This window comes from Xiphophorus hellerii, chromosome 19, assembly GCF_003331165.1.
Source record: "Xiphophorus hellerii strain 12219 chromosome 19, Xiphophorus_hellerii-4.1, whole genome shotgun sequence".
Lineage (NCBI taxonomy): Eukaryota > Metazoa > Chordata > Actinopteri > Cyprinodontiformes > Poeciliidae > Xiphophorus > Xiphophorus hellerii.
Window position 1 is genome coordinate 25,696,327 of NC_045690.1, and position 24,107 is coordinate 25,720,433.

Below are 24,107 nucleotides of genomic sequence, written 5' to 3' on the forward strand. Positions count from 1 at the left end.
ATTAAATTTGGGGCGTTTATCCTCCATACGTTACTCTGCTTTACACTGACAAAGGTAAATCTAGAGCAATATGATGATCTCACTCTTTCCTGCCATTCAAATGTTCTATTTCCGGGGTATTTTTTGACCGTTCCTAGCAACGCTCCTAGGTAACGACGTAGAGGAAGCGCGCTCAGCGTGGCGGACTGTCATCATCAACAATCAAAACAACATGGAACCAGAACAGGTAATTTATGTAACTTCTGCCTTAACCACGCTAGATAAAAATAATTACTTTTACTTTTTCAATTACTTCTTTGTTGCGTCTTCGTGTTACCAGCAACCCGGAAGTGCCAGTTAACGGTTACATAGCTAACTGCTGCTAGGCATTGAGCTAACTGCCATACTAATGTTAAAGTAGCTGACCTGTTTACTCAGCTCACTCTATTTTAATATAAGGAAACTTGGATAAGCCATTGCGTGTTAATTTATATTTACAGAAGCTTAACTAGCCAGCAGTGTCTGGTTTATTTGTTTATCGCTTTGCTTTCAGTTGTTATGTTAACTCAGACTCAAGTCTGCTTATGTTAAACAAGCTACCCAGTGGTGATTTTTCTTGCTTACATTTTCATAACAAATGTACACAGACTGTAAAGCACAACTTCTGAAATTTTTATTTAATTTTTTAAGTGGACTAAAATAAAACGGCTGCAAATTCTTTCCTGTGTGTATATGAGTTAATGACATCACAAGAGGCACCAGTAGTTGAGCAGATAAACAGGGTCAGTAAATATGTTGCAGCTTTTGATAGATTCCACTAAAGGTTCTAAAGCACACCAGTTGCAATTGAGTTTGAAGGAGTTTAACGCTTTAACTGTTTGAAGATCATTTCATGACCAGTGAAATAAAACGTATCTTGCTTTGTGTGTTTGTTTTAGATGGCGACGACTCCTTCTCATCGACTAGGAGATGAAGATACAATTGGTCCTGATGGACAAACAGGCCCACCGGAAGCCCAAAGTCGAAGTATTGTCCAACAGGATCAGAGACCGCTTAAAATAAAAACAGATGTTCGGGAGCTTCAACTGTCAAAGCAAAAAGTTTTTCAGCTAGGTATATTTTCTACATGTAACAAAGTAACATAAACGACAACATAAAACAGCTAAAGGATTGATTTAATTAAATGGTGCTGTACTGATTTTTTCTAAAATAAACTAGTATAAGAAACAATATTCTCTAGTCAAGAAGGACTTTGTTCCGACAGTAGTGCTTCATATTTATCTACAAGTGTTTAGATATTCCTGCTTCTGGTTCAAATGTGTAACATTCAGAAACTTGTGTTTCATCAGAATTCCAGGACAGTCATCTGTCTCCTGCTCTGTCACTGCTGCCTCTAATCTCAGGACTTGAGCACAGCGTCACTGAATACTCTTTCTTCCAGCAAGGTGATCCAGATTTTGCTCCCCTAAGGTAAGAAACACCGAGTTGATAGAATAGCCCTTATTATCCAGCAAAGGGGGAAGTCAAGTGCAACAGCAGCGTCAGATAAAAAAGTTCTCACAAAGGAAATAAAAAATAATATATAAAAAGAGATTAACAAAATAACAAATAGCAATAATAATAAAATATTATACAAAACTTATAGAAAATGTTGTTCGGTTATTAGGTCATGACTGTTGTTCTGTAGGTAGTTATACCTTTCTACAAAAAAGTCACTTGAAAGATGCATTTTTCACATTTAGTTACAGGAAAACCACAAAACTCAATGCATTTTATTGGTCTTTTTTCTGTAATAGACCAACACAGTGTCTTATCATTGTCAAGTGGATTCTGTCCTCTTTAACTTTAACACCCCTTCAGCAAAAGACATTCCAGAGCTCACCTAACTAGTAAGTAAGTAGTAATAACACTAGTAGATAGTGTCAAGATTATTGAATAAAAGCGGCAATATTATTGTTGATCGCAATAATTTATGGAACAATTTGTCGTTCAGCAAAATTTGCTATCGTAACTGAAAGCTGTGCTTGTAACTATGGGTGCACCGACTCTAGTTTTCTGGATGATTACCGATCTTTGAAAAGCCTGACAATTACTATATTAGTCAGCATCAATTTTTTATTTATTTCGTTTATGTCTGAAAAGTTGATAAGTATGGAGATAAAGATGCTAAGTTGACAACAGCGGAATGACTTCTAACTGCAGAGGTGACCTGGTGGGTGGGTCTGTCAGTCAGTCCTCTATCACGCCAGAGCAAAAGGGGACAGTAGATGATTTTCTGATCTTTGCTGAGGACGATAAGATTGGTGGATATAATAAGTTTCATATGCAAGTATTGGCCGATTGCTGATTTTCCAAAATTAAGAATATCAGGCCGATTTATTGGCTGGTTAATGTATCAGTGCATCCTTAGTTGTAACATGACAAAATCTAGAAAAAGGTTCAAGGTGACTAGATACTTTAACAAGACATGGTAACACCTGTACTGCTAGTGGAAGGATAATCATATATATTCTCCTCGCCAGGGCTTTTCCTGATGTTTCTATGGTATCAGAGAGGCTCCGTTTTCCTATCCATGAGAGCACCACCCATTCCTCTGAGCAGAGCTCACTTTCCCAGCATCCTTTGGCTCAGACAACCCTCCTTTCCGATGAAGGAGCAAGCAGCAACTCCTCCCCATCTCAGCATGACACACAAAGAAAACTATCAAGAGGAGATAGCAAAGAAACTAAGTTGGAAGCACTATACGACTTGACAGGCAGGAATACAGTTGGAATTCATAAAGATGAAAATATCTTTCTGAATAAAGACATTCCTATGCAGGATCCTCAAGCCGACCAGAGAGAGGTTGGCATGCAAAGCAGCAGCAGCAGCTCTGTTTCCTCTGAATCCCTGACCTCTATTAAAAGCACTGGCTTTTGTCCAGATCAGCCACGACACACAGAAGCTTGCAAAGACAACATGTTTGAAAGACAAGGTTCACCAGGTGAAGCCAGTCCTTCCCAACAGCAGAAAAGGCACAAAGAAATCAGTAACATCACTACTGGTTCCCGCTCAACTCAGCCCGATGATAGCAGCCAAGAGTTGCACAAAGAGCTGCTGTCTGAGGTACGGAAACTCAGCAACTTTGAAGCACACGAGCAACCAGAGGGTCCGACACCAACTCATGAGCTGATCACACCTTTTCTCAAAGAATCGCAAGGCAAACCTAGTGGGAAGCCATTTTCAGAATGGGTTCACAGAGACAGAGATCTATGGTCTTTACAGACCCAAACAGGAAGTGATGGCTCCTACCTTGGCTTCCTTCCACAGTCTCAATCTACACCAGGCGTTTTCTTTGCGCCACTGAAATTCGATGTCAAGACTAAACTTGCACATCTTTCAGCCATAGAATCTAACATAGAAACCTTTTACCCATCAATCACGGGTGCACACTCAGCTGATGGCCGTCTCCCAGACACGGAAGATCCTCTGGAGGCTTCTCACAAAGTCCATTCCCTCCCTAGTCTCAACTATCTGCAGAAAGTTGATGCCTGGAAGACAAAAGAAAGCTCAGAGAGGACCCCACCATTAGAAGGCCTAGCACTGCACAGACCTTCGGGAGTTCCTCCTAAAAAAGGTGATGAGGGAGGATCCAACACCTTTATCCAGCAGCCTTCCACCAACCAGGATGCTACACAGATCTCTTCTTCTACACCTTCAGGAGGTTCTTCTCCTAGACGAGGAGAGGCTGTAGGCGGAGCTCCCGGTGACTTAGAGAATAAGGGATCTGCTACGCCACCTTCTGCCTCTCCCTTCGGCAGATCACAGTCCCCCTCGTCCCTTGGTACAGTTGTCATGGTCGCTGACAAGCACCAGCTGACCAACACTGCTCCAGAAAATAAGATTCAGGGCCTGAAGGACACCCTTCCTTCACCCAGTACCACCACTCAACCCTCACGTTTCAAGAGCCTTGGTCACTTCAGTGACGTCTCCGAACTCTCAAGTTCCCAAGATAGCTACACAGAAATTAAAGTAGGACCTTCTGTCGGAACCTCTTCTGTCGTCAGCCTTGAGCTTGATAATTATGCCCCCTACTGGACTTTTAAACATTCAGCAACGTCACCATCTCCTCCAGGGCCTAAAGAGCTCAACATTGATGAACGGATTCCTGTAAGTTGCTCTGATTTTTTTTGTTTGTTTGTTTGAAGTCAATGTATTTTAGATAACAGATTATCCAGTTTAATATTTATGTGAACATAGTTATCTGATAAGTTCTCCCTCGTTTTTTTCTATTAGTTGTATCTTCAAAACCTTGGTATCGACCAAACTCCGTCAAAAATCCTGACTCCGTTTGCACCTAGAGGGCCCATCAGAGAACCAGAGTTCTCTCCCACTGATCTCTGTACTAGTAAAGGATCTTCTGGAACTTCTTCAGAGAGCACCCAACCTTCAGAGAGTAACAAACCTTATAATGACCTTCACTGTATGATAGGCAACGTGGTGGAAATACTTGTCAGCAAATGTAATGTTTTAACAGCTGCAGCTAATAGAGTGATCAAATAAGATCCACATTTTAAACATGATACTTCATTGAAATTTTAAAGTCCTGGTCTGTTTTTAGTTCTGCAAGCATTAAGGAACGCCCAGCCATGAAGCAATACAGAAGAGCATGACATTTTTCTAGTCCGGAAAAATATGAAAAAGGGATATTTGGTATTTGGCTTCAATAATCAGTCCATCCATCCATCCATCCATCTGTTCATCTATAGCACAGGTGTCAAACTCCAGGCCTGGAGGGCCACTGCCCTGCAACTTTTAGATGTGCCTCTGCTGCACCACACCTGAATAGAATAATTAGGTCGTTAGCAAAGGGTCTGGAGAACTGATCTACACAAGGAGGAGGTAATTAAGCCATTTCATTCCAGTGTTTTGTACCTGTGGCACATCTAAAAACTGCAGGACAGCGGCCCTTTAGGACTGGAGTTTGACACCTCTGATCTATAACATCCATTAATTTTTCCTTTCACTCAGCAATCTTCCATTCAGATCCATCCATCATTCCAACTTCCCATGTCTTTAGTTGTCACATTTACAGCCTAAATTCATAAAGAAACGTTGAATTTAAACTGTAAAAAGTGAGCTAAAAGGAAAGAGAACTATGGAAAATGATGTAATATTCGCAAGAAAACTGTTTATAACCATGTGTCATCTTTATGAAACAAGTCTAAAACTGTGTTTGTGGTTCATTTTTTTTGTAAGTTCAAAATAGGCACAAAAATGTTAAATATACATCAATTATTAATGACTAATAATTTTTGTCTTGTATTCAGGTAGCAGTCCCCATAAAGGCGAGTTCTCCAGGTCCAGCGTTCTGTCGGTGGATTCCAGTTCATCCATCCCTCTCAGCACGGACAGTCTTGGTCTGGTTTCCTCGCCGTCAGAGCAGGTCAGAGTGAAGACCTCTCCTCCGTCCGACACAGAAGCCACTCAGAGGGAGAGCAGACCGGCTTCCTGCTCCGGGGCCGGTGAACGCTCCCACTCCTCTGTCCTGATCCAAAACAGCAAGCAGGATTTCAAGTCCGTCGCTGTAAACGTCTCTGATACAGATACAAAGTCATCTGTCCGGAGCAGCGATAATACGGATCAAGATGCGGAGAATTCCTTTGTTAGCACAAAGGCATTGTCAGAGATCCGTAAGCTACTCTCTCAAGCAGAGGACATGATATCTACGGCGTCTTCCACGTCTTCGTCGGGACCTAATGCAACGCTTCTCTTCTCTGATAAAGACATTTTCAGGCCACCAAACACAACAACCAGCTGGCTGCAGAACTCCTCGTTCTCTTCCTCTATTTCCACCTCCACTGGCGGAGACATAAAGTCTCATTCCTCTCCACCGTGGGCCAGGTCTTCCTCAGACTCCATACTTACATCAGAGAAACCAAACCAAAGCTCCACTGGGCTAGAGAATTTGACGTCGTCTGAGCAACCCGATAGTCCATCCACACAAGCCCGGCGGACAGAGCCGGAAGGATGCAGCGCGGCACCTCCAGATAAAATACAGACACAGCCGTCAACAGCCGCAAGTACAACTCAGTTGAACGCGGTTCTTGAAGAAGATAATGGAGAAGAAGAAAAGACTATACCTAGTGATCTTGGTGCAGAGAGTCGCTCTTCCTTCCCCGTTTGCGAGGACGCTGACCAGGGAGTGATGAGCGACAGCAGCAGTGAGAGCTCACTGGCAATCAGAGTGGCCAAACTGCTGCAGAATGAATCGTCAGCCACCATGACGTCGAGCACGCCCAGCGTCACAGATCAGGAAGAGGGCAAGGCCAGAGGTAAAAGATTCACATCCGGTCATCTTTTTGTTTTTGTTCAAATTAAACCAAACCAAGAAGAAGGATCAGAAAGCTCTTCCCTGTAAGGCTGTTGCTGTTGGAGGTGCTTGCATTTAGTTCAATTTTTAATCTCTGGAACGTACAGGTACAGAGAGACGTCGACTGTTGCCAATACAACAGGTAGTGATACAAATCACTACCAAGTTCTGATTGGTAGTGATTGGTAACCAAATTAAAGTGTAAAACTTTGTTGCTCCTTTAATTCACTCTTTAGTTGGAACTGCTCATTTCACTGGCTACTTTCTTTTCAGACTACGTTAATCCCACATGTATTTATGTTCCCATATTTCAGAGTGGATAAAGTCAAAGGTTTTGGGACAGCAGCGTGACCTGCTGCTGTTGGACGTAGAAGACAGACGGCACATTGAAGAAATCAAGAAACAGCTCCTGATGAGAAACCCTCTCAAAGTAATAATCTTTGATACACTTTAAGAGAAGAGAATCAGAAATTTGTAGTTGCATTACAAAATGTAACAAATAGTTATTTTTTATATTTGTCATTTTTATGTCAGCCTTTCATCTCTGAAGAGTGTAGGTGCTCAAGGTAACCTGCGTGTTTGCAATTTCTTGCAAAGTGTGCCAGAAAAATAAACTATTTCCCTGTTTTAGGGTTGCTGTGTACAGATTTTTCTGGGGTTCTTTAAGCTTAATTAATGCAAAGCGACTGGCTAAAATGTTTGTATTCCTTCAACTTTTTAGATTCCGTCATATTATCGTCATCACAAAATATCCTAAAAAAAGAATTGCCAACCCTATGGCAAAGTGACGTAATGTGAAAATATTTTGGGGTGTGAATGCTTATATTTTAAGCCGAAGATTGCCCATGTTTGCTGTGGAAAAAAGATTTTGTAGTTTCTTCTTGTTTTTTGGAGGCCTTTAAAAACTTCCTTGTTTTTTTTCCCCTTTCTTCCAGAGCCAAGGGAGCACAGATACAGAAAGCAGCAGCGTGGCCTCCAGTGTTTGGGTCCACAAAGAGACCAATGTCCCCACAGCAGCCGAAACGTTTCCTACCCTCAGCATTGCTAACAAGCAGCTAGCCGTCCACCCAGACCCTCACAAGACGCTACCGAGCAACCTTCACCTCGATCTAGAAGCCAGAGTTTGCGCTATCGCTGCCAGGGAAGGAGTAACACTCTCTACTAAAAGACCCCAGGCCCTTCCATCCATCAGCATACCCACTCAAAGGAACTCTGTGACCTCCTCACCTTCCAATTCGACCCCCACTTCCACTTCTGCTCTAAGTCCAGCCTCAGACCCCCTCCACCTGGCAGAGCTTTCCACTGGAACATCATCATCCAGTAAATGTCTTTCAACCAATCTGGATGAATCTGAGATGATTCCTTTAGTCCAGATTACAAGAGAACCGCCATCTGTGCATGATGAAAGTACCAGAAAGAGGCGAGACACGGTGGGAGGCCAGGGTGAGGAACTTTCCCCAACCGCCACGCAGGCTGTAGGTAAACAGGATGTGGGGACAAATGTCCAGTCTAGTTCTTTTCTGGCCATCAGTCAGGGATTCAGGACAGGTCATTTCACTCTGCTGCCTAAAAATATTTTGGCCTCCGCTGCCCACTGTCCTGGTTCTGGTGCCGCCTCCGCCGCCCTGAGGGACTCGTCTTTGACCGCCTGCAGTCCAGACGAAGGTGTCGGGTCGTCGAGTCCGGCAGAATGGTATGACGGCGGGAAGCCGGCGGCTGACAGGTCAGACGCTTCCACCATTGATCCTCAGGGAAAGGGCATCACACCGTCGAGTCCTTATCCTGTTGAAGCACCTGGTAGGCTCACAGTGAAGTGTTTTTTATAGGGTTTTCTTTGAGTTTCATACTTTTATTACCACTTTTAAAAAATACAAAAAAAACCGTGGCGATAACAGTTTACATGCCGTCACTCGTCTTCCTTCCACCAGTGGCTGTGCTGCTGCCTTACAAACCTCGCGGCAGTGAGGAGCTCTTCTATGTTCCTCAGATGGAAGCTGATGTTTCCTCCACCAACCGGTCTGACACCACCATGGAGAGCTCTCACACAGGTACGGCGCAGAAATATTCATACTGCCTAGAACTTTGCCGCTCTGTCCCGATCCAGCATTTAGTCTGATCCAGCCCTTCTATCCAGCAATGCTTGTATCCCTCTGATCCATTGGATAATAGTAAATGGGTCAGTTGTTCTCATACCGCTTGATGTTAACTATTGTTCTCTGTCTGAGTATTATCACTTGATCAACTCTTTTCTAACATCCCACACTACAAAATAAGTTATAAAAGTATGTCTGACTTGTATTGATATTGTATCTGGTCAATATCGGTATCGGTTGATACTCAAAGCTGCATTATCGGTATCATTTCGGAAGTGAAAAAATTGTATCTGGACACTACTAATATAGATATATTTCTATCTATGTATGTCTGTTTAATATGGTGGTAGTTGTTACCGCAGTAACGGACAGTGTGTGTCCGGTAAACCAAATTTGAGGGTTCAACTGAAAGCCTTTGAGTGGAGAAGGAAGAGCAGATTCCTGTCATGTCTGTTAAAGGAGAGCAGGTGGTCCATTGTAACACACACCGCTCAGCACGTCCATTATTCATGTTCAGGGGCTGAGTTAGACAAAGGCAGAGCTGCAGCCTGAGTAGAGAGGTGGAGGTGGGGCAGACTGGAGCCTCTTGAATGCTGGTTGGGAATATTCAGTTGCTTCCCCAGCAGCTTTTTGTCTTTGTCTAATTCGATTGGCTCTCGTTGTGATGTAAGCAACCGCCGGTAAATTCCCCCCAGGGTCAGACGACGCCGTGCCTCCCACCTTCAGCAGCGAAGTCCTTGGGGATCAGGACCCCAGGCTGGACCGCGGAGTTGCGTTCAGACACCAGGAGGGCATCTACAGCAAGAGGCTGAGAACAGCTATCGTCACAATGGCAGACCCCACACACACAGGTGAGCTGAACACACCCAGAACATGGGGACATGAGATCTGATGCTGGGCAGGAGACATGATGGTTACTGCTCTCAAGGAAAGACATCTTAATGCAGTCACTTTGTAAATAGTAAATAATAACGATCATCACTTCCTTCCTAGTTTCATCCTTCCTCATTCCCTCCATCAGTGTCTTCCTTCCTTCCTTTCTTTCTTCTTCCTTCCTTACTCCTTTCCCCTCGCTCTCGCATTTCATTCTTCCTCCCTTGTCTCTTTCTACCTTCCTTCCTTTCTCTGTCCCTTGTTTCATCCTTCCTTCATGTTCTATCACTCCCTTCCTTGTTTCTTCCTCCTTGTTTCCTCCCTTCTCTCCTTCCTCCCATCCATCCAGCCACCCAGTAATAATAATAATCTCTCCATATCTTCTTTATGAACAGTAGATGTTCCTGCAGCAGCAGACCGAGGGTCTCCAGCTCTGATCCAGGGTGTGAAGCCGTCTTCCCAGGAATCATCTACCTTTACCAGAGCGCCTTCAATCAACCTCAAACCCTCCAGTAGGGATCAGGGTACCAGCCCGATCCACTTCCCCCAGTACGAACCAACAGAGCTGACTCATGACAGGTTTCATCCAGCACACTTAGAAAGGGTGCAAACCGAGACCAGAGAGCGAGAACTTCCTCCGCCGGCCCCCCGACAGGGCGCTAGGACCCTGGACCACCTGTGGCAGAAGTTCTGTGATCAGCGGACCAAGGACGAGGCGCGTCCCACCGGCGATAAAGACGCTTCCCTGTTGGAGCGACTGGAGCGTCTGTCTCGCGTGATTCATCGCACGCAGGCTACTCAGGAAGCCGAGAGCCAGGAAGAGCGGAGTAGTTACTTTCCTGGAAGGACACCGAGAAAAGAACGAAAGGAGATTAAATGGAGCGAACACGGCGGAGTGACAGATAGGGGTTGGGAAGCGGGGGGAGGAGAGGCGGAACATCCAACCCAACTGAGCCACCCGTCCTCCCCAGCAGACAGGGATCAGCCAGATAGCATGTCAACCACGTCCACCGTGGATACGGCCCGACTCGTCAGGGCCTTCGGCGCCGACAGAGTCAGAAACGTGAACAGCAGCTCTCGACTCGGTAAACTGTACAGCACCATCAGCAAACAGAGGGGAGACTGGAGAGGAACGGAGGCCGACTCCTCTGTTACCCTCACACCATCCGAGGAATCGGTACGTGTGTCTGAGAGGACAGGAAGCTGGAGACACGGTGTCTCCAGCTTCCTGTCCTCCTCCCTGCTCTACAAGTTATCTGTCGAAGTTAGCACTGGTCGTGTTTATGCTAACATTTATTATTCCACTTGTCTGAATGTAAAAGTGCTTCCACACCTGCCCTCAGGTTGTTGCTGATTCAGCACAAACATCCAGCTCACACACGTTCTCACCACAGCGCAGACCTTCCAGGGTTCTGACAGCCAAGAGGGCTGGAAGAGCCGTCAACAAAAGCATCCAGGCAGGTCAGTCATCATCAACCATGAGCAACTTTTACTTGTGAGAAAAAAATGAAAACTTCTTATTTTTTCTATGTGCATGTTTTCAATGTAGGAATTTAGGCTGTCAGAATAAGGAAGGAATCAATGAATCGTATGATAAATTAAAAGGAGCTCAATAATTTCCAATATGATGATTAATATTGTTTGAAGGCCATTTTTGTTTACAGAGACATTGTAATCACTTTTATTTTTGTTTTCAATTGTGTGTTTTTTAAATTTTATTTCAGTTTTACAAATATTTTTTGGTTATCGTGTTTTATTTTGGATATTTAAAACGTCTTCCAGTTCCATCGTTAAGTGCTTTTTAAAATTGGTTTATTGGTAGGAAGGAATAGGAATGCATTTCTTTGGGAGATTAATAAGACTGTATGAAATATATTCATTTTGGTTCTTCAATATTCTGTACATTATTTGACTCGATGTATTTGGCGAATAAGACATTAACAAAAAATAAGTGTTTTTTTTTATCTTAGATGCTAAATGTATAGATTTTTGGGGGCAGTTTTGGCTTAGTATCTTTTTCATTCATCAAATATCCTTTTTTTTTTTTTTGCCTGTATCCTCCAGTTAACTATTAATATATTACTAAATTAGTTGACAATTATTTCAATAATCGATTAATCGTTTCTGCCCTAAAAAAAATCTAATGTTTTGTAAAGTCGGTAATATTTTTACCTTCTTCCTCAGGCGAGCTGGAGATTGTTCGTAACGGAACTCGGCGGAACACCAGAGATGTCGGGACTACGTTCCCCTCTCCTGCAGAAGCCAGGACTTATGGGCAGACCTCCTCTTCGTCAGGCACTGTGGGAGGAAGAGGAGGAAGGTGGAGAGTTCTTCCTAAATCAAACAGCAACCAGAGGCAGAAGAAGAGCAAGAGGAGCCCCTCCAAGCCTTACCCTAAAAGTAGGTTTGCTCGTACAGCTCGCGGCGGAAGACAGGTTTTTCATTAACTCATTGAACAGAGAGCGCGTTAGCTTCGCGTGCTGTCGCGACGCCTGGACTGCCATGGACCTCTGAATTTTTTTTTTTAATTAGCTCAACACATGATGAGCGAAAAACGACAGCGGAAGCGACAGTTTTCTGCCATTCGGGGTGAACCCAACACACGGGACGTGATGGCGGCAAAAGTTGAACAGTTTTTAAATTCTCCTGTCGCATAGCTCACCCGCGTGTGGGCGTCTACGCGCACAAGCTTGAAATTTCATGTGTGCGAATTTCACTGGTGACGGAGAAGGACTAGAGGTTGTCGCCTCCCGCGTGTCGAGCCATTAACACGAGGCCAGTCGCGCGCGAATCATTTCACCTCAGACAGACCAACAAAAGTTTCTAATATTTTGAAGATTCAAATGCTCTTAAGTTTGCAGTTGTGTTATGTGAGAATAGAAAAATTCAGGAAGTGGGAATAATTTTGTGATGCACTTTGTCATGTTTAACATTTTAAATGATTTTTTTAAGGTGTTTCGTGGTTCATCCCGGCTGACAACCCGAGGTCTGAGATGAGGAAGGAGAACCGGCCGGAGAGGTCGAACACGGCGTGGTTTGAGCCGCACAGCAGAACCCGTCCGTGGAGAGAGCTGCTCAGACAGAGACAAGTCCGAGATCTGAATCCTAAAACCAAAATATCGTCCTCTGGCCTGGCACGGGTCTCCCTGCAAGTAAGTTTATGGGGGTTTTTTGTCTTCAGAAAGGTGGATTTAAAAATAAAATACAAATAGTTAAAATGTTCAGTGTTTAACACATACGCATTGTGGGAGATTTCATTGTATTGCTCCGTCCCTGCAGGAGGCTCTGGAGATTCGGCGGCCGGATTTCATCTCTCAGTCCAAGCAGAGGGTGAGATGTCTGGCTCTGCAGGCCGAGGAGAGGAGGATCCAGTCTGCGTTCAGCCGAGAGAGAAACCTGCTGTTCGACCAGCTAGAAGAACCTCAGAGGCTGCCGAGACCCGCAGGTATCCAGAACCTGGAGAACCACTGCTCCACACCGTCACTCTGGGCTGCAGGAGTTACAGTAACTGCAGCAGCTAAAAGTTTGTTGTTTTTTTTCTTTGCAAAGGCACGGCGCTGTTGAGGAGAGCAGTACCCAGGAAAGAGATGATCCAGAGGTCCAAACAGTAAGCATTTAATGTTAATATCTGCATTTCACATTAGAAGCTTTACTCAGGTTACAACTCATCAGTCTATTATGGCACAACATGAAAACTTCCCACAAAATAAGTGCAAATTCAGCACATAAACACGTCGGCACCATATCCATGGTGTGCAGATATTTACCTTTAAGGAAATTATGTTTGTTTAGTATAAAGGTCAGAAAAAAATGAGTAAATTCCCTCCAAAATGCTAAGAAATTTTGAGATTAATCTCAGACATTTTCCAACAAAAAAAACACGAACATTTCTGGGTTGGAAAACCTGAAAATTTGTTAGAGAAACTGATACTTTTGTATTAACCAAGATTAATCTTCAAAAGAGAGACAAAAAATGTGGAATCGTGGCATTTCTAAGGTCCAAATCATTTTTGCCTTTTGAAACTGAAATTTCCACGTTTTCTCTTGAAAATGTCTGAGATTAATCTCAAAATGTCTGAATTTTTTGACAGAAATGTACGCCTCCCTCCTCCATCTACAACAGCCCTAATGCGTTGTCATAGTTTAGAGTATGTATCTCACACCTTTGTTTAATTTGCAACACTGACATTGTCAATTTTACTGCAACAGAATTTATGAGAATCTTCCTGAGGTGCGACGCAGGAGAGAGGAGGAAAGGCGGAAGGCCGAGTATCAGTCGTACAGGCTGAACGCCAAGCTGTACAACAAGGTGCCGTCCGTCAGTCAGGAACAAAAACATCCTGATCTGACAGCATTTCTGTGACCATTTGTTCCACTTTGACTCCATGTTGGAAATGACTGACATGCTGCTTGTTCTTTTCTTCTTTTCTTTTTCAGAGAGTGAGGAACCGAGTCCTGGGCAGGAGAACAGCCTGGCAGTGATTAAACGGAACAGCTCCAAAATGTTTTTTATTTCATAAGTCATATGAAATTCTTTTGAGCCATTCAATACAGAACAAAGCAGACATATTTTTACCAGAAAGAAAGGTGCTGCAGATCAAATCTGCCTATTTTTTTAATCATGTGAAACAGAAACTTGGGTATTGGTTTTTTTTGTTGTTGTTGTTAAAATTAAAGTGATTTTACTTTTTTTTTTTCAAGAAATACAAAAAAAGTTTTTAGTTTTGAGAATATGAAGACAATGGAGGCCGACATTGGCTCTGAAGGATTTATTGATCAGTTATCGGTTGTGCAGCAGCAGGAAACCACACAGGGGACAAAGAGACGAACTGCAGATTCACTACACCACACAGCATCGCGACATACTTTCATACAAATGCACTAGGCCCGTAAAACGAATTCATAAACGTTCAAGTTAATAATGACAGTCGTGTGTAAACAGAAACAGCCAGAAAATAAATGAGTGAAAATGTCAGTGAGGATTGAGCCTTGGCAGACGTGGTGGTAAAAAAGAAACGTTCAGACATTATTGTAGTTTTTCTTCAAGAAGGTTCAATTAAATAAACATAAACTAAGGCAGGCGACTGATGGCTGCAGGTTAAGGCTCGGACAAAGTTCCGGTCTTTAGAACGTGAACATTTCTGGACTCTTATTGAAGAAACTGGTGTCACTCACTGCGTAACCTGACCTAACTGTAGCCAGGCTGTGTCCACTGAAGTTATTTAGTTCCTTTAGTCTCAAAGGTTTTCCTCCAACGTTTGAATAATGGCTAAAATCCTCCCGTCTGTTTGTAACTGAAACATGTGCAGGACTTTGTTCTGTTGTGCAAATTCTCACACACACACACACACAAAATGACATTTACAACTCATAATTTCCCTCCTCACAGTCAAGCTAAGAACTGAGCACAATGCAACGACTCCCTAAAAAGATTAGAACACTTCCTAATATTCTGCACAGTTTTACAGGACTCACACAGGAGCGGAGAAGAGCTTGGTAAATACGGTGTTTGTGATTCTGGGCGGCATGCATCAGTTTATCCACCCTGGTTCACCGCCACAGTCTGAAGCACGGCTTTCCGTCACATCAGGATGGAATCAACCTGAAAGTTAATAGAGGCGCACCATTGAGCAAACGTAACGTCGATTGGCACCAGGCTGAGGCCTATTTCTGATCTCTGGTAATGCTTCGACCCGACTAGGCCAACTTCTCTTTAAGAACCTCTATGGTCAAATACATACAGAAGAGGATTCTGACTTTAATTTGAAGTCAGGATTCAAAGGAAAAAAAAGTCAAAATCCTTTTTTTTATTTGGCCCTAATCTTCTGTAGATACAAAACAAGTATTTTTTTTTTCTGGCTTTGTTGTTGTGGGTGATCATTAGTAATTTGTATTATATTAAAAGCCAAACTGATGGCTGTCTGAAAAAAGATTATAGTGATATTTCAAAATAAAGACAAAATGATTAGCTTAGCTTATAATAGCATCATATGTTAGCTGTTAGCATGGGCTAGCATTACTAAAACACAGGTCCCTGTGTCTGTGCTAGTGAATGTAGATCCTGCTGAGATCCTAATATTTCCAAACGGCTCCCAACATTTCCAAATTCAGCATAACAGACGGGTCCAAAGCTAAACTTTGCTCTGCTAAACATTTTGCCATCTTGCAGCCTGAATGAACATCAGACATGCCACGATGTATCAGTTTCCTTTTTTAAACAACCTCTTATATGTCCGTGATTCAAATTACTTTTCACTCACCTTGTGCTGATACTGAAAAACACAAACTTTTAGTCTTCATTCAGGAACAACCTCCACACTGAAGATTGTTGTCTGCAACATGATATAGCACTTAGAAATGGTGCATTTATGGATCAGAAGAGGCTTGGATTTGTCATTTTCTGATCAGGAAGTCACTGAATAAGCTGATGATATCTCCAAAGAAAAAAAAAAAATGAAATAACTAATGGCCTGAAATTGTTTCAGTTGTCAAATTGTACGATTTCTTTTCTGTCATCCTCGTTTAAAACAGCCGTGGCCAAAACGGATCGGCATCAGAACCGAGCCTGGTGTTACGTAAATAAAATCTAAGTAAGCTGAGATGAAAAATGTCACTTGTAACAACAGAGTTGCTAACTTCTCAAACATGAAGGTACCTCCCCGTCTTTAGCGTTCAACCTTCCACTTAAGGCTGTATATTCCTCTTGGTTTGACTCGTTTGGCCTCTGGAGGTGGAGGGGGGAGCAGAAACTGATGGTGGCGTGTTTGTGGTGCCGCAGCAGGCAGAGGAGGGTGGGGTCACAGGGGTCAAGCAATATTTAGGTCTGCAGGAGACTGTGGACTCTCTGCAGCTGGGACTGGGACAGAACGAGACGGTGGACCTGCTCCTGACCGCGGGGACACGGCACCAGGACTCGACCCACCAGCACCGCGTCGGAGTGCTTCTCTTCGGTCGCCTGGAAACAGAAAAAAACAGAGGTCGGATCCGCAGGTTCTCTAACTGCGCTTCAATTGATCTAAAAATCGCACAAATTGGAATTCCAAAAGTAATTTTGCTCAGCTATATTTTTCTCAAAATATGGCTTATTTTATCACCACAGTTTGAGTATTTTTCAATAAAAAGTTGTGCTGCTAGGATGAGGTGGTTTTTCTGTCGCATCAAAATTTTTATATTTCGCAAAAAAGACTTACCAGCAAGTGGTAAGAGGGATAAACTTTTAATGGCTTACTGCGAGAATAAACATACCCACTTCTGATTTTAATTGCATTTCTTATTTAATGGAAACGCCACAATTGTGAAATTGGGGGGTTTTTTTATAACATTGACAAAAGTTTTGCACACATTTGTAATAGAAACATAGTTGTTACCCAATAGCTAAAGGGTTCCAATACAGCTGAAGAGGTTTGATGTTTTTGTTTACTACCTTAACAAAGGAGGTTGAAGGGAACGTTGCAAAGTCTGACGAGACTCGAGCTCCAGGCTGCAGATTGACGACGTGCTCTGCTACCTCACCCTGAGCAGAAGCCGAGAACAAGATACGCTGGTTGAAACTACAACTGATTTTTTTTATTTAATCCTAAAGATATTTAGAGTATTTTTTTTACCTTCAGTTTGTCCAGAGTCTCTGTCAGGGACTGAAGACGTGCCGTCTGTTCCAGGAGCTGAGCACTAGGCGTCACTGTAGGACAACACAACGTTAGCAACCTGTTCCTCTCCTTCCACACAAAGAACTGTGTACGTCAGTCAGTACAGTAGAGCCGATGATTTCAGGCGATAATGACACATGTGTCTATTTAAAGTGACTGACTCTGACCGGCGGCGTGTTGGTTGAAGGTGCAATAATATAATAATTACATGGATTCATAATCAGGAGTTCCTGAAACACTTGAAAGCTGATTGGATATAGTTGAACCCTGCACCAATCTGATGGTTGAATAACATTAAAAGATTATAAACAACAAATACCTTTGGTGAGCTCATATGATTATTTAATCAAGAATTTAGCAGGAAAAAGGGTTTTGGACATTTTTTTTGCTTATTCTATTGATGCATAGTTCTCATTTAAAATGCAATTAATTAATTAATTACGGACTCTGCAATCAACTCAATGACAAATTTTAATCGGGTCCCACCACCTCTGTTTTAATATGTTAGAATGGTCTAATCAAAGTTCAGACCAAAGTCCAACTGAGAATATTTGACAAGACAAAAGGATTGGAAAAAATGTTTGAAGATTCTCTCTATTTATTCTAACTGAGCGTAAGCCGTGCTGCAAAAAAACAAAAAAAGAAGAAAAAAGTCAGTCTGGGTGTGCAGAGCTGGCAGAGACAAACTCCCAAAAGAACAACAGCTGAAATTTTATTCATAAAATAATTTGAAAATGGTTTTATTTTCCTTCCATTTCCAAAATTATGAGCCGCTTTGTGTCACAAAACATCTCAATAAAACGCACTGAAACTTATAAAGTTGTGCCAAACATTTTACTCAAGTAAAAGTTGAACTGCTTCAAGATGTTTTATTCAAGTAAAAGTAAAAAGTATGGTGCAGTAAAATTATTCTTAAAGTTTTTTTCAAAATGCACTCAAGTAAATGCAGCTAGACACTTCCCACCTCTGTAAACTTGCAATTGTTGCAACAATGTAGCTGCGTTTCCATTAAAAATGTGCGCAAAACTTTGCCAATGTTGCTGAAAAAAACATAATTTTGCAATTGTGGTGTTTCCATTAAATAAAGAATGCAGATAAAAATCACACTTAAATAAGTTTATTTAAAAAATACGCTGCGGCATCATCCTCCGACCACTTCCTGCCGTCTTCTTCGTCTTTTCCGCCAGTAGTAACGTCTGTCTGTTGATCACATGACTCAGGTGTTGCGAAGAAAGTGTTTCCATCGCAGTTTTGTGAAATATCCGGATTTCAATAGAGCTGATAAGCCGCCTCATCCTAGTGCCACAACACAAGTGTTTCGAAATTAGCAAATTTATTTTCGTAATTCCAATTTGCGCAATTTTAAGGTCAATGGAAACGCAGCTACTGAGTGAAAGAAAATATCTGTAGTATTGATGAGAGGAGGAGGAGGAAACCAGTCATCTAACTTCCTCCACTCAACGCTCTACTGACCCGGGGATTTTCCAGTGACGTCCACCACCTTGACGTTGGCGCTCATCTGCAGCAAAGTCTCGAGGAGCTGGTCGGTTTTGCGGTAGAGGCCGCTGGAGAGCACTTCGGGTCGTCCTTCCTTGGAGGGAAGCTTGGTCACGTTGAGCGGCGGCAGAGAGGCGAGCTGGGTGCGCATCTTCTCCGCCTGCCGGGGAGGAGGAGCGCGCGCATGGAGGTTAAAAACGTCACCGTGCGGATCTTTTGGGCGGCTCACAGTTCCGTTCTCACCTTCAGCCGGTTGTTCTCGTTCTTCAGGTGTTTGATGCAAAGCCGCTGGGCTTCGATCTGCTGACTCAGCAGAGGAGAGTCGATCACCTGGACGCCGGAGCCCGGGCCGATTCCGGCCATCATGTTGCCTGAGGAGGACAACAGGAAGACTGGCCATGAGATGGAAGAAGGTATGGATGATAGCTTCACTCTACCTTTAGGATGCTTATTTATACCTCAGTCATTTAGGGGTTTCTTTGTTTAACACTCAATCGTTCAACCAAGCCATTGTACTAAGTTTCTGGTTAACTGAGGACATTTTTTATCTCACAGTTTTAATGTTTATTGCATGCTGGTCGTGTGTTCTTATGGGCCAATTAGGTCAAGCTGCTATTCTAACATTGAATGTATGTAGGTTTTTGTGCCGATGTTTTATGGGATACTACTGCATATAACATCCATCGATCACTAAACTGAAAGAGATACTTCATCACAATGCAAACACAAATCTTAATTTAGATTCAAAAACTAAAGCTCAAACTTGGAAATAAAAATGATGACACGCCTAAACAGTAACAACAATTTATCCCATCAATCTGATTGGATAAAAACGTGGTTTTGTGTACGGCTCAGTCGTGGTTGTAACATCTTTTTGTTAGAGGTTTCCATTATATACTGGATCTCACAAACATCTCAAAGGCTTCTAATCAAAAACACTTTGAGCAAATTCAAAGCTTTAGTATTTACAGTAAAGACTTCTCTATTCCAGTCTGTGTTTTTAGTCAAATTATGAGTGAATCTCTTGGTTGGCCTCAGGATGGTGTACACAATTTTTCTCTGGACAGTCTCTCTTAAAGATGTCCCAAACAGGCTAAAGACAGGACAAGAAGTCTAGATTCAATACATCTATGGTTTAGTTGCAGTCTTATTGGGTCCTTAATATGGTTTGGACTTCTTGGGTAAAAAAATAAAATCCTGTTACTTTGCCTCTAACTAAGGATGACATAATGAAAAAATCATTTCCAGCATCTCTACCTTTTAAACCAACAATTCAGTCCTTCTAATTCAGTCACAACGACAGAGTGATATCTGCTAATGCTAACAGCAACATTCAAATGATGCTATCAGTCTGTTTTAAGACCAAAACACAGCAGACATGAAATTTTTGTGATTACATTATTCCTCATTAACTTTTGCTACATAAGCAATTTATTCACGAATGAAGAAGGTACAGGCACAAAAAATATCGGTTTATGTCATCTAACCATAATAGCCAAGAGCAAATGGTAAACCAGTAATAAAAAATGCTGAAATACACACAATCAGTGTAGACATATAATCTTCACCTACTTTAACTTTAAATACTTTCTGCTCTTTAAAGACCCGATGACATAAAACATGCATTTTACATTTGATGAAACTCGGCCCTGTGGCAACAATAAACTCAACATCATGCAGAATCACATCAGATGCAGGCAGACGGATACCTTTAAGTTCCTCTGAAGAATAAATACATCAATCAGAAGATAAAAGAACAAGATAAGAAAGGAGAAACATGTTATTTCTTGTTTGAACTCAAAATACTTCATAGATTAACTATGTTAGATTGTGACGGAGACGGCTGTTACAGTAACGAGGACAGATTATTTGTTTATTTATTTGTTTTTTTTTTGTCTGATCTCACTCACCTCCAGCTATTCCTGAAACCATGGAAGCGATTCCTGACGGGCTGCTGCCTCTCAGTCCGTCCGCGGTCATCTTTGACTGGCTGTTGATTCGCTGCTTCAGCTCCGTCTTCTCGGACTCCAGCTGGTCGATGTCCGCCTGCAGGGCGTCCATGGTCTCCTCAAACTCCCTGCGGAGAGGGACACCGTGGCAAAGCTGTAGACCTGCTCGCACCGCCTCGCGCTCGGGGGTTATCTCACGTGTGAAACCATAATTACTTCTCCTTCTTCTTCAGCAGGGTCTGGGCCTCATCCAGCCGGGTCTGGATCTTCTCCACGCGTTCGTCAGCGTCTTTGGACGAGCTGTCCAGCTTCTTTTCCAGCAGACTGAGACGGATGTTCGCTTCGCTCAGCTCTTCTCCCTGAAACGTCACTCAGTGTCATGTTTCTGCACAGTGACTAACACGGTTTCAATGAAATTGGTGATTTATTGATGCCTTTGATGTCTTCTTTCCCCACGGTTGAATGGATATCTGAAATGCAACTTCAGTAAAAGTGTAAAAACAAGAATTTAGTGCCTAAGTTTGATTTTGTCGGATTTTCTTTAAAGCACGCAGGGTGAAAATTATACATACCAACTCAATTATATGCATACTTATATTTGGAATACATTTTAATTGGTTTAAGTTCATGTTTGTTCATATTTGAGCCACTATGAGAAAATGTATATTAAATGTTAAATGAAGCCCCTTTTTCTTACATTTTAACCCAGTGAAGTCATGTGTTGAATGATCTTCCCGACCAATAAACCATTTGTGCTCACGATAAACGTTTCATTAGACGTTGAACACATTTAACCGCGTTTCTCCACCTTGATCTTTAGAGATTTCTTCAGCTCTTTGATGACCGTTTCTCTGTCCTCCAGCTTCAGGCCCAGACCTTCGGCATCTGTGATTTCGGCTCGAAGAGCTCCAGCTCGCAGATCCACCGGTGGAGGGTTCTGTGGGATGACGGGGCAGAGAGAAATAAAACTAGCATTCTGAGTTCGGAAAACACGCACCAGATAAAAACCTTTCCAATCCGCTTTGAGGCGTTTTCATAACGGAGACACATCTGCACAGTAACAAAATCCTTCACAGTTACCTTGCTTTGGGGCTTGTCTGAGTCATACTCTCCCTCCTGCATGGCAGTAGCCATTTTATTCATGGTTGCTATGACAATGCTACAGGATTGTCGCAGACACTCAAAGGGGTTGGCACCCTGAGATCCATAGATCTGCAAAGATAAGGGGTAAACCCATTATCAGAATACTCCTTCCAACAAGTCGGCAATTAAACCCAGCAACATCTTGTATTTGTACCGACAACAACTAACCTTTATAAGGAATGAAGGCATGTAGGAACTTATAATAAAACCAGATCTGAAGAGCTTTACCAATAAGGGTCTTCTTGTTTTATGAAAGCTCTGACATCTTAAAACATAGATGGATCAATCTGACATGATAAGCTAGGAATGTGATGCTAAAAGGGCCCCACAGATTCACAAACTCTTTATGTGCCATTTATTCTCTGGGAGGAATGGGTGAATTTGGAATGCCTTTTGGAATGAAAAACATAACCTGGCTTTCAAATAAGTAAAATGAACCAAAATATTTGATACACTGTAGATGATTGACATTCAATCAACTTTTTCAGAAGTTCAGAATTTATGCTGAGATTTCGTATCCCTTTGGACTAGTTGGACACAAATCCACATGTAAAGTTTGATTTCAATCACATTTTAACACATAGTTCAAGACAATCATTACGATTTTAGAATGAAAGAAGTTAATAATTCTTTATAAAAGGCTTTACAATGTGACGCCTCTAAGTCTGAAACAACATTCTCAAGGACTTTCTTTTTATCTTCCCTAATTGACCTGGGGCATTTCCCAATAATTATGGTCAGGGTTTCCCCCAGTGTATTTTAAGCCTGGCGGGTTACCAGGCTTTACTTGAGCCCCCAACAGGCTAAACATTCCTTATTTTTTTAAAGTTTTTTAAAATGTTTGCATTTTTAAGACTTTATAGTTGGTGTTCAGATATTAATCTTCCAATCTTTCAATAACACATAACTATCGAGTGATATTTTCAAATTTCCTGTCAACTTTAAACATTTTTTAACTCGAAAACACGGTAGGTTGCTGGATGAAGGACTGCCCTAGCACACAAACACCGGGCTTAGCAAATTTTCTAGGAGAAACCTTGATGGTGTTGTGAGGCTAAAAATCGCGTGTGTGTCTTTCTCGTTCTGAGGGAGGGCCAGAATTTACTAGGATGGTGTGGAATTGGGAGGGAAGTTTAGGGTTGGACTTGCCAAGAAGGGCTTGGAGTCCTTTTATAACAGCTTGCAGTTCAACTTCTAGCTATTGTTTCCTTTGAGTAGGTTTGCTTAATTTGCTCCCAGAGAAAAACAGAGGAACTGGTGTATCACCTGTTCTGCAGCCTTGAATGCTACATCCTCCAGTTTGACTGCCGCCAGCCCGTCCTGTTCGCTGAGAGGAGACATCATCTGAGCTCCAGCAGCGGCCACTTCCTGCAATACTGCCACCACCCAGGTCAGGTGTTTTCTGCAGTCGGAGAGCGTGTCGGACACCTGCAGGGCAGAATCGGTCAAAAGAGAACAGCAATCTGAAAACCTCTGTATCTCATCCAATCTGCTCGCCTCGATCTAAATAGTGGCGAGCCAGCCAGGAGCCACTGAAATCCTGGATTACAGCTGTGGGACATTTATATTTTAGTGCCTCTTGATCATTCCTAACATGACTTCTCAATATCGCTGCATTATGGAAGAAGTTGATAAGTTAGGAGTTGATGTACCCAACACGGCGAGGGCGACCAGAATAGCAGTTTAAAACGCGTGGTTCCCATGGTTACCTGTTGTCCGAAGTTAAGTGCGGCAGGGATACCGGGTGCATCTGTTCCTGGCATTCTGCGGCGAATCTTCTTACAGAACTGCCTGATGTCACTACAGGAAGTCTCCAAATCCTTCAGCAGCACGGCCAAGTCAGCCTTCTCCTGACCCGTGTGCAGGAACGCCCGCAGGCGGCCCACCTCCACTGCCATGCAGTCCAAGGCACTCTGGGTGAACTGAACACGAGAGCAAGCCATTGGATATACATCCTAACCTAAACCTTAACAGACTTCTAGTGCTGTTCCAGGAAATAAAGGAAACTTGTAGCAATAATATAACATTGAGGATGGATGGATGGATGGATTGATGGATGTGGTTTAGTTGTTTCTGTTGACAGATTAGTCGTGTTTTTACTCACTCTGATGTGATCAGCCAGCTGCATAGTGCAGTCCTCACTCTGATCTGCCAGATGGATGCTGTACAAGTGCTAATGAATGAAAAATATTAAACACAAAGATTCATGTCACTATAATAGTATTTAAAAAATGAGAAAAAGACACATTGTAATGTCTTATTGCGGAGACGCTTTTTTTAGCAATGTGGAACATAATGCTGCAGACCTGATAGTATTTTATGGCCTTGGTGAGTGGCTCCACGTTGACCGTCTCGTCCAGCTGGTCTTTGTGCAGCAGGTCAATGAGGAAATCCAGAGAGCGCTCATGAACACTCATCTCTGGGTACAAAGAGCCCACCTTCTTGTAGATCTCTACGCTGCACTGAGACAAAGCTCTGGCAAACAGACCCACGAAGAAGGTTGTTGCAGTAGATGTACAGTATATCAAAGGGTTACGTAAAAATCATCATGGGAACAAGAATGTAACGGTGTTTA

At 42.6% G+C, this 24,107-nt stretch overlaps 3 protein-coding genes across 14 annotated transcripts in view; 1 reads left to right on the forward strand and 2 right to left on the reverse strand.

Annotated features, from left to right (window-relative positions):
• The window catches only part of LOC116708618 (MAP/microtubule affinity-regulating kinase 3-like), a gene marked incomplete at its 5' end in the record, with an annotated part of 485,947 nt that overhangs the window by 121,893 nt on the left and 339,947 nt on the right, over positions 1-24,107 (reverse strand). The window lies entirely within an intron of this gene.
• alms1 (ALMS1 centrosome and basal body associated protein) lies at positions 117-14,262 on the forward strand. 4 transcript variants are annotated; one of them, XM_032546487.1, is made up of 19 exons: positions 117-226; positions 918-1,092; positions 1,329-1,449; positions 2,502-4,128; positions 4,255-4,414; positions 5,289-5,651; positions 5,745-6,293; positions 6,646-6,761; positions 7,267-8,128; positions 8,260-8,379; positions 9,120-9,275; positions 9,693-10,474; positions 10,620-10,758; positions 11,482-11,697; positions 12,250-12,449; positions 12,577-12,742; positions 12,847-12,904; positions 13,507-13,606; positions 13,735-14,262. In XM_032546487.1, exons 1-19 carry the CDS (start codon positions 212-214, stop codon positions 13,777-13,779), a joined length of 5,970 nt encoding a protein of 1,989 aa, XP_032402378.1. In that variant the 5' UTR covers positions 117-211; the 3' UTR covers positions 13,780-14,262. The 4 variants fall into 4 exon arrangements, with proteins under 4 accessions (XP_032402378.1, XP_032402374.1, XP_032402377.1 ...); XM_032546483.1 differs by having other exon boundaries at positions 5,289-6,293; XM_032546486.1 differs by having other exon boundaries at positions 5,289-6,293; positions 10,641-10,758.
• dctn1b (dynactin 1b) overlaps positions 14,052-24,107 on the reverse strand; it is a 54,688-nt gene continuing 44,632 nt past the window's right edge. For 7 of the 9 annotated variants that reach the window (XM_032546493.1, XM_032546492.1, XM_032546491.1 and 4 more), the window contains 14 exons: positions 23,839-24,007; positions 23,637-23,705; positions 23,242-23,454; positions 22,799-22,960; positions 21,470-21,601; positions 21,198-21,326; positions 20,606-20,748; positions 20,351-20,517; positions 20,150-20,161; positions 18,684-18,811; positions 18,417-18,600; positions 16,902-16,975; positions 16,721-16,810; positions 14,052-16,252 (listed from right to left, as the gene is read on the reverse strand). In XM_032546493.1, the coding sequence (XP_032402384.1) occupies positions 16,115-16,252; positions 16,721-16,810; positions 16,902-16,975; positions 18,417-18,600; positions 18,684-18,811; positions 20,150-20,161; positions 20,351-20,517; positions 20,606-20,748; positions 21,198-21,326; positions 21,470-21,601; positions 22,799-22,960; positions 23,242-23,454; positions 23,637-23,705; positions 23,839-24,007 (1,810 nt within the window). In that variant the 3' untranslated portion in view covers positions 14,052-16,114. Of the gene's footprint in view, positions 16,253-16,720; positions 16,811-16,901; positions 16,976-18,054; positions 18,240-18,416; positions 18,601-18,683; positions 18,812-20,149; positions 20,162-20,350; positions 20,518-20,605; positions 20,749-21,197; positions 21,327-21,469; positions 21,602-22,798; positions 22,961-23,241; positions 23,455-23,636; positions 23,706-23,838; positions 24,008-24,107 lie in introns of those variants that run through there. The other 2 variants (XM_032546489.1, XM_032546497.1) reach the window with 2 other exon arrangements.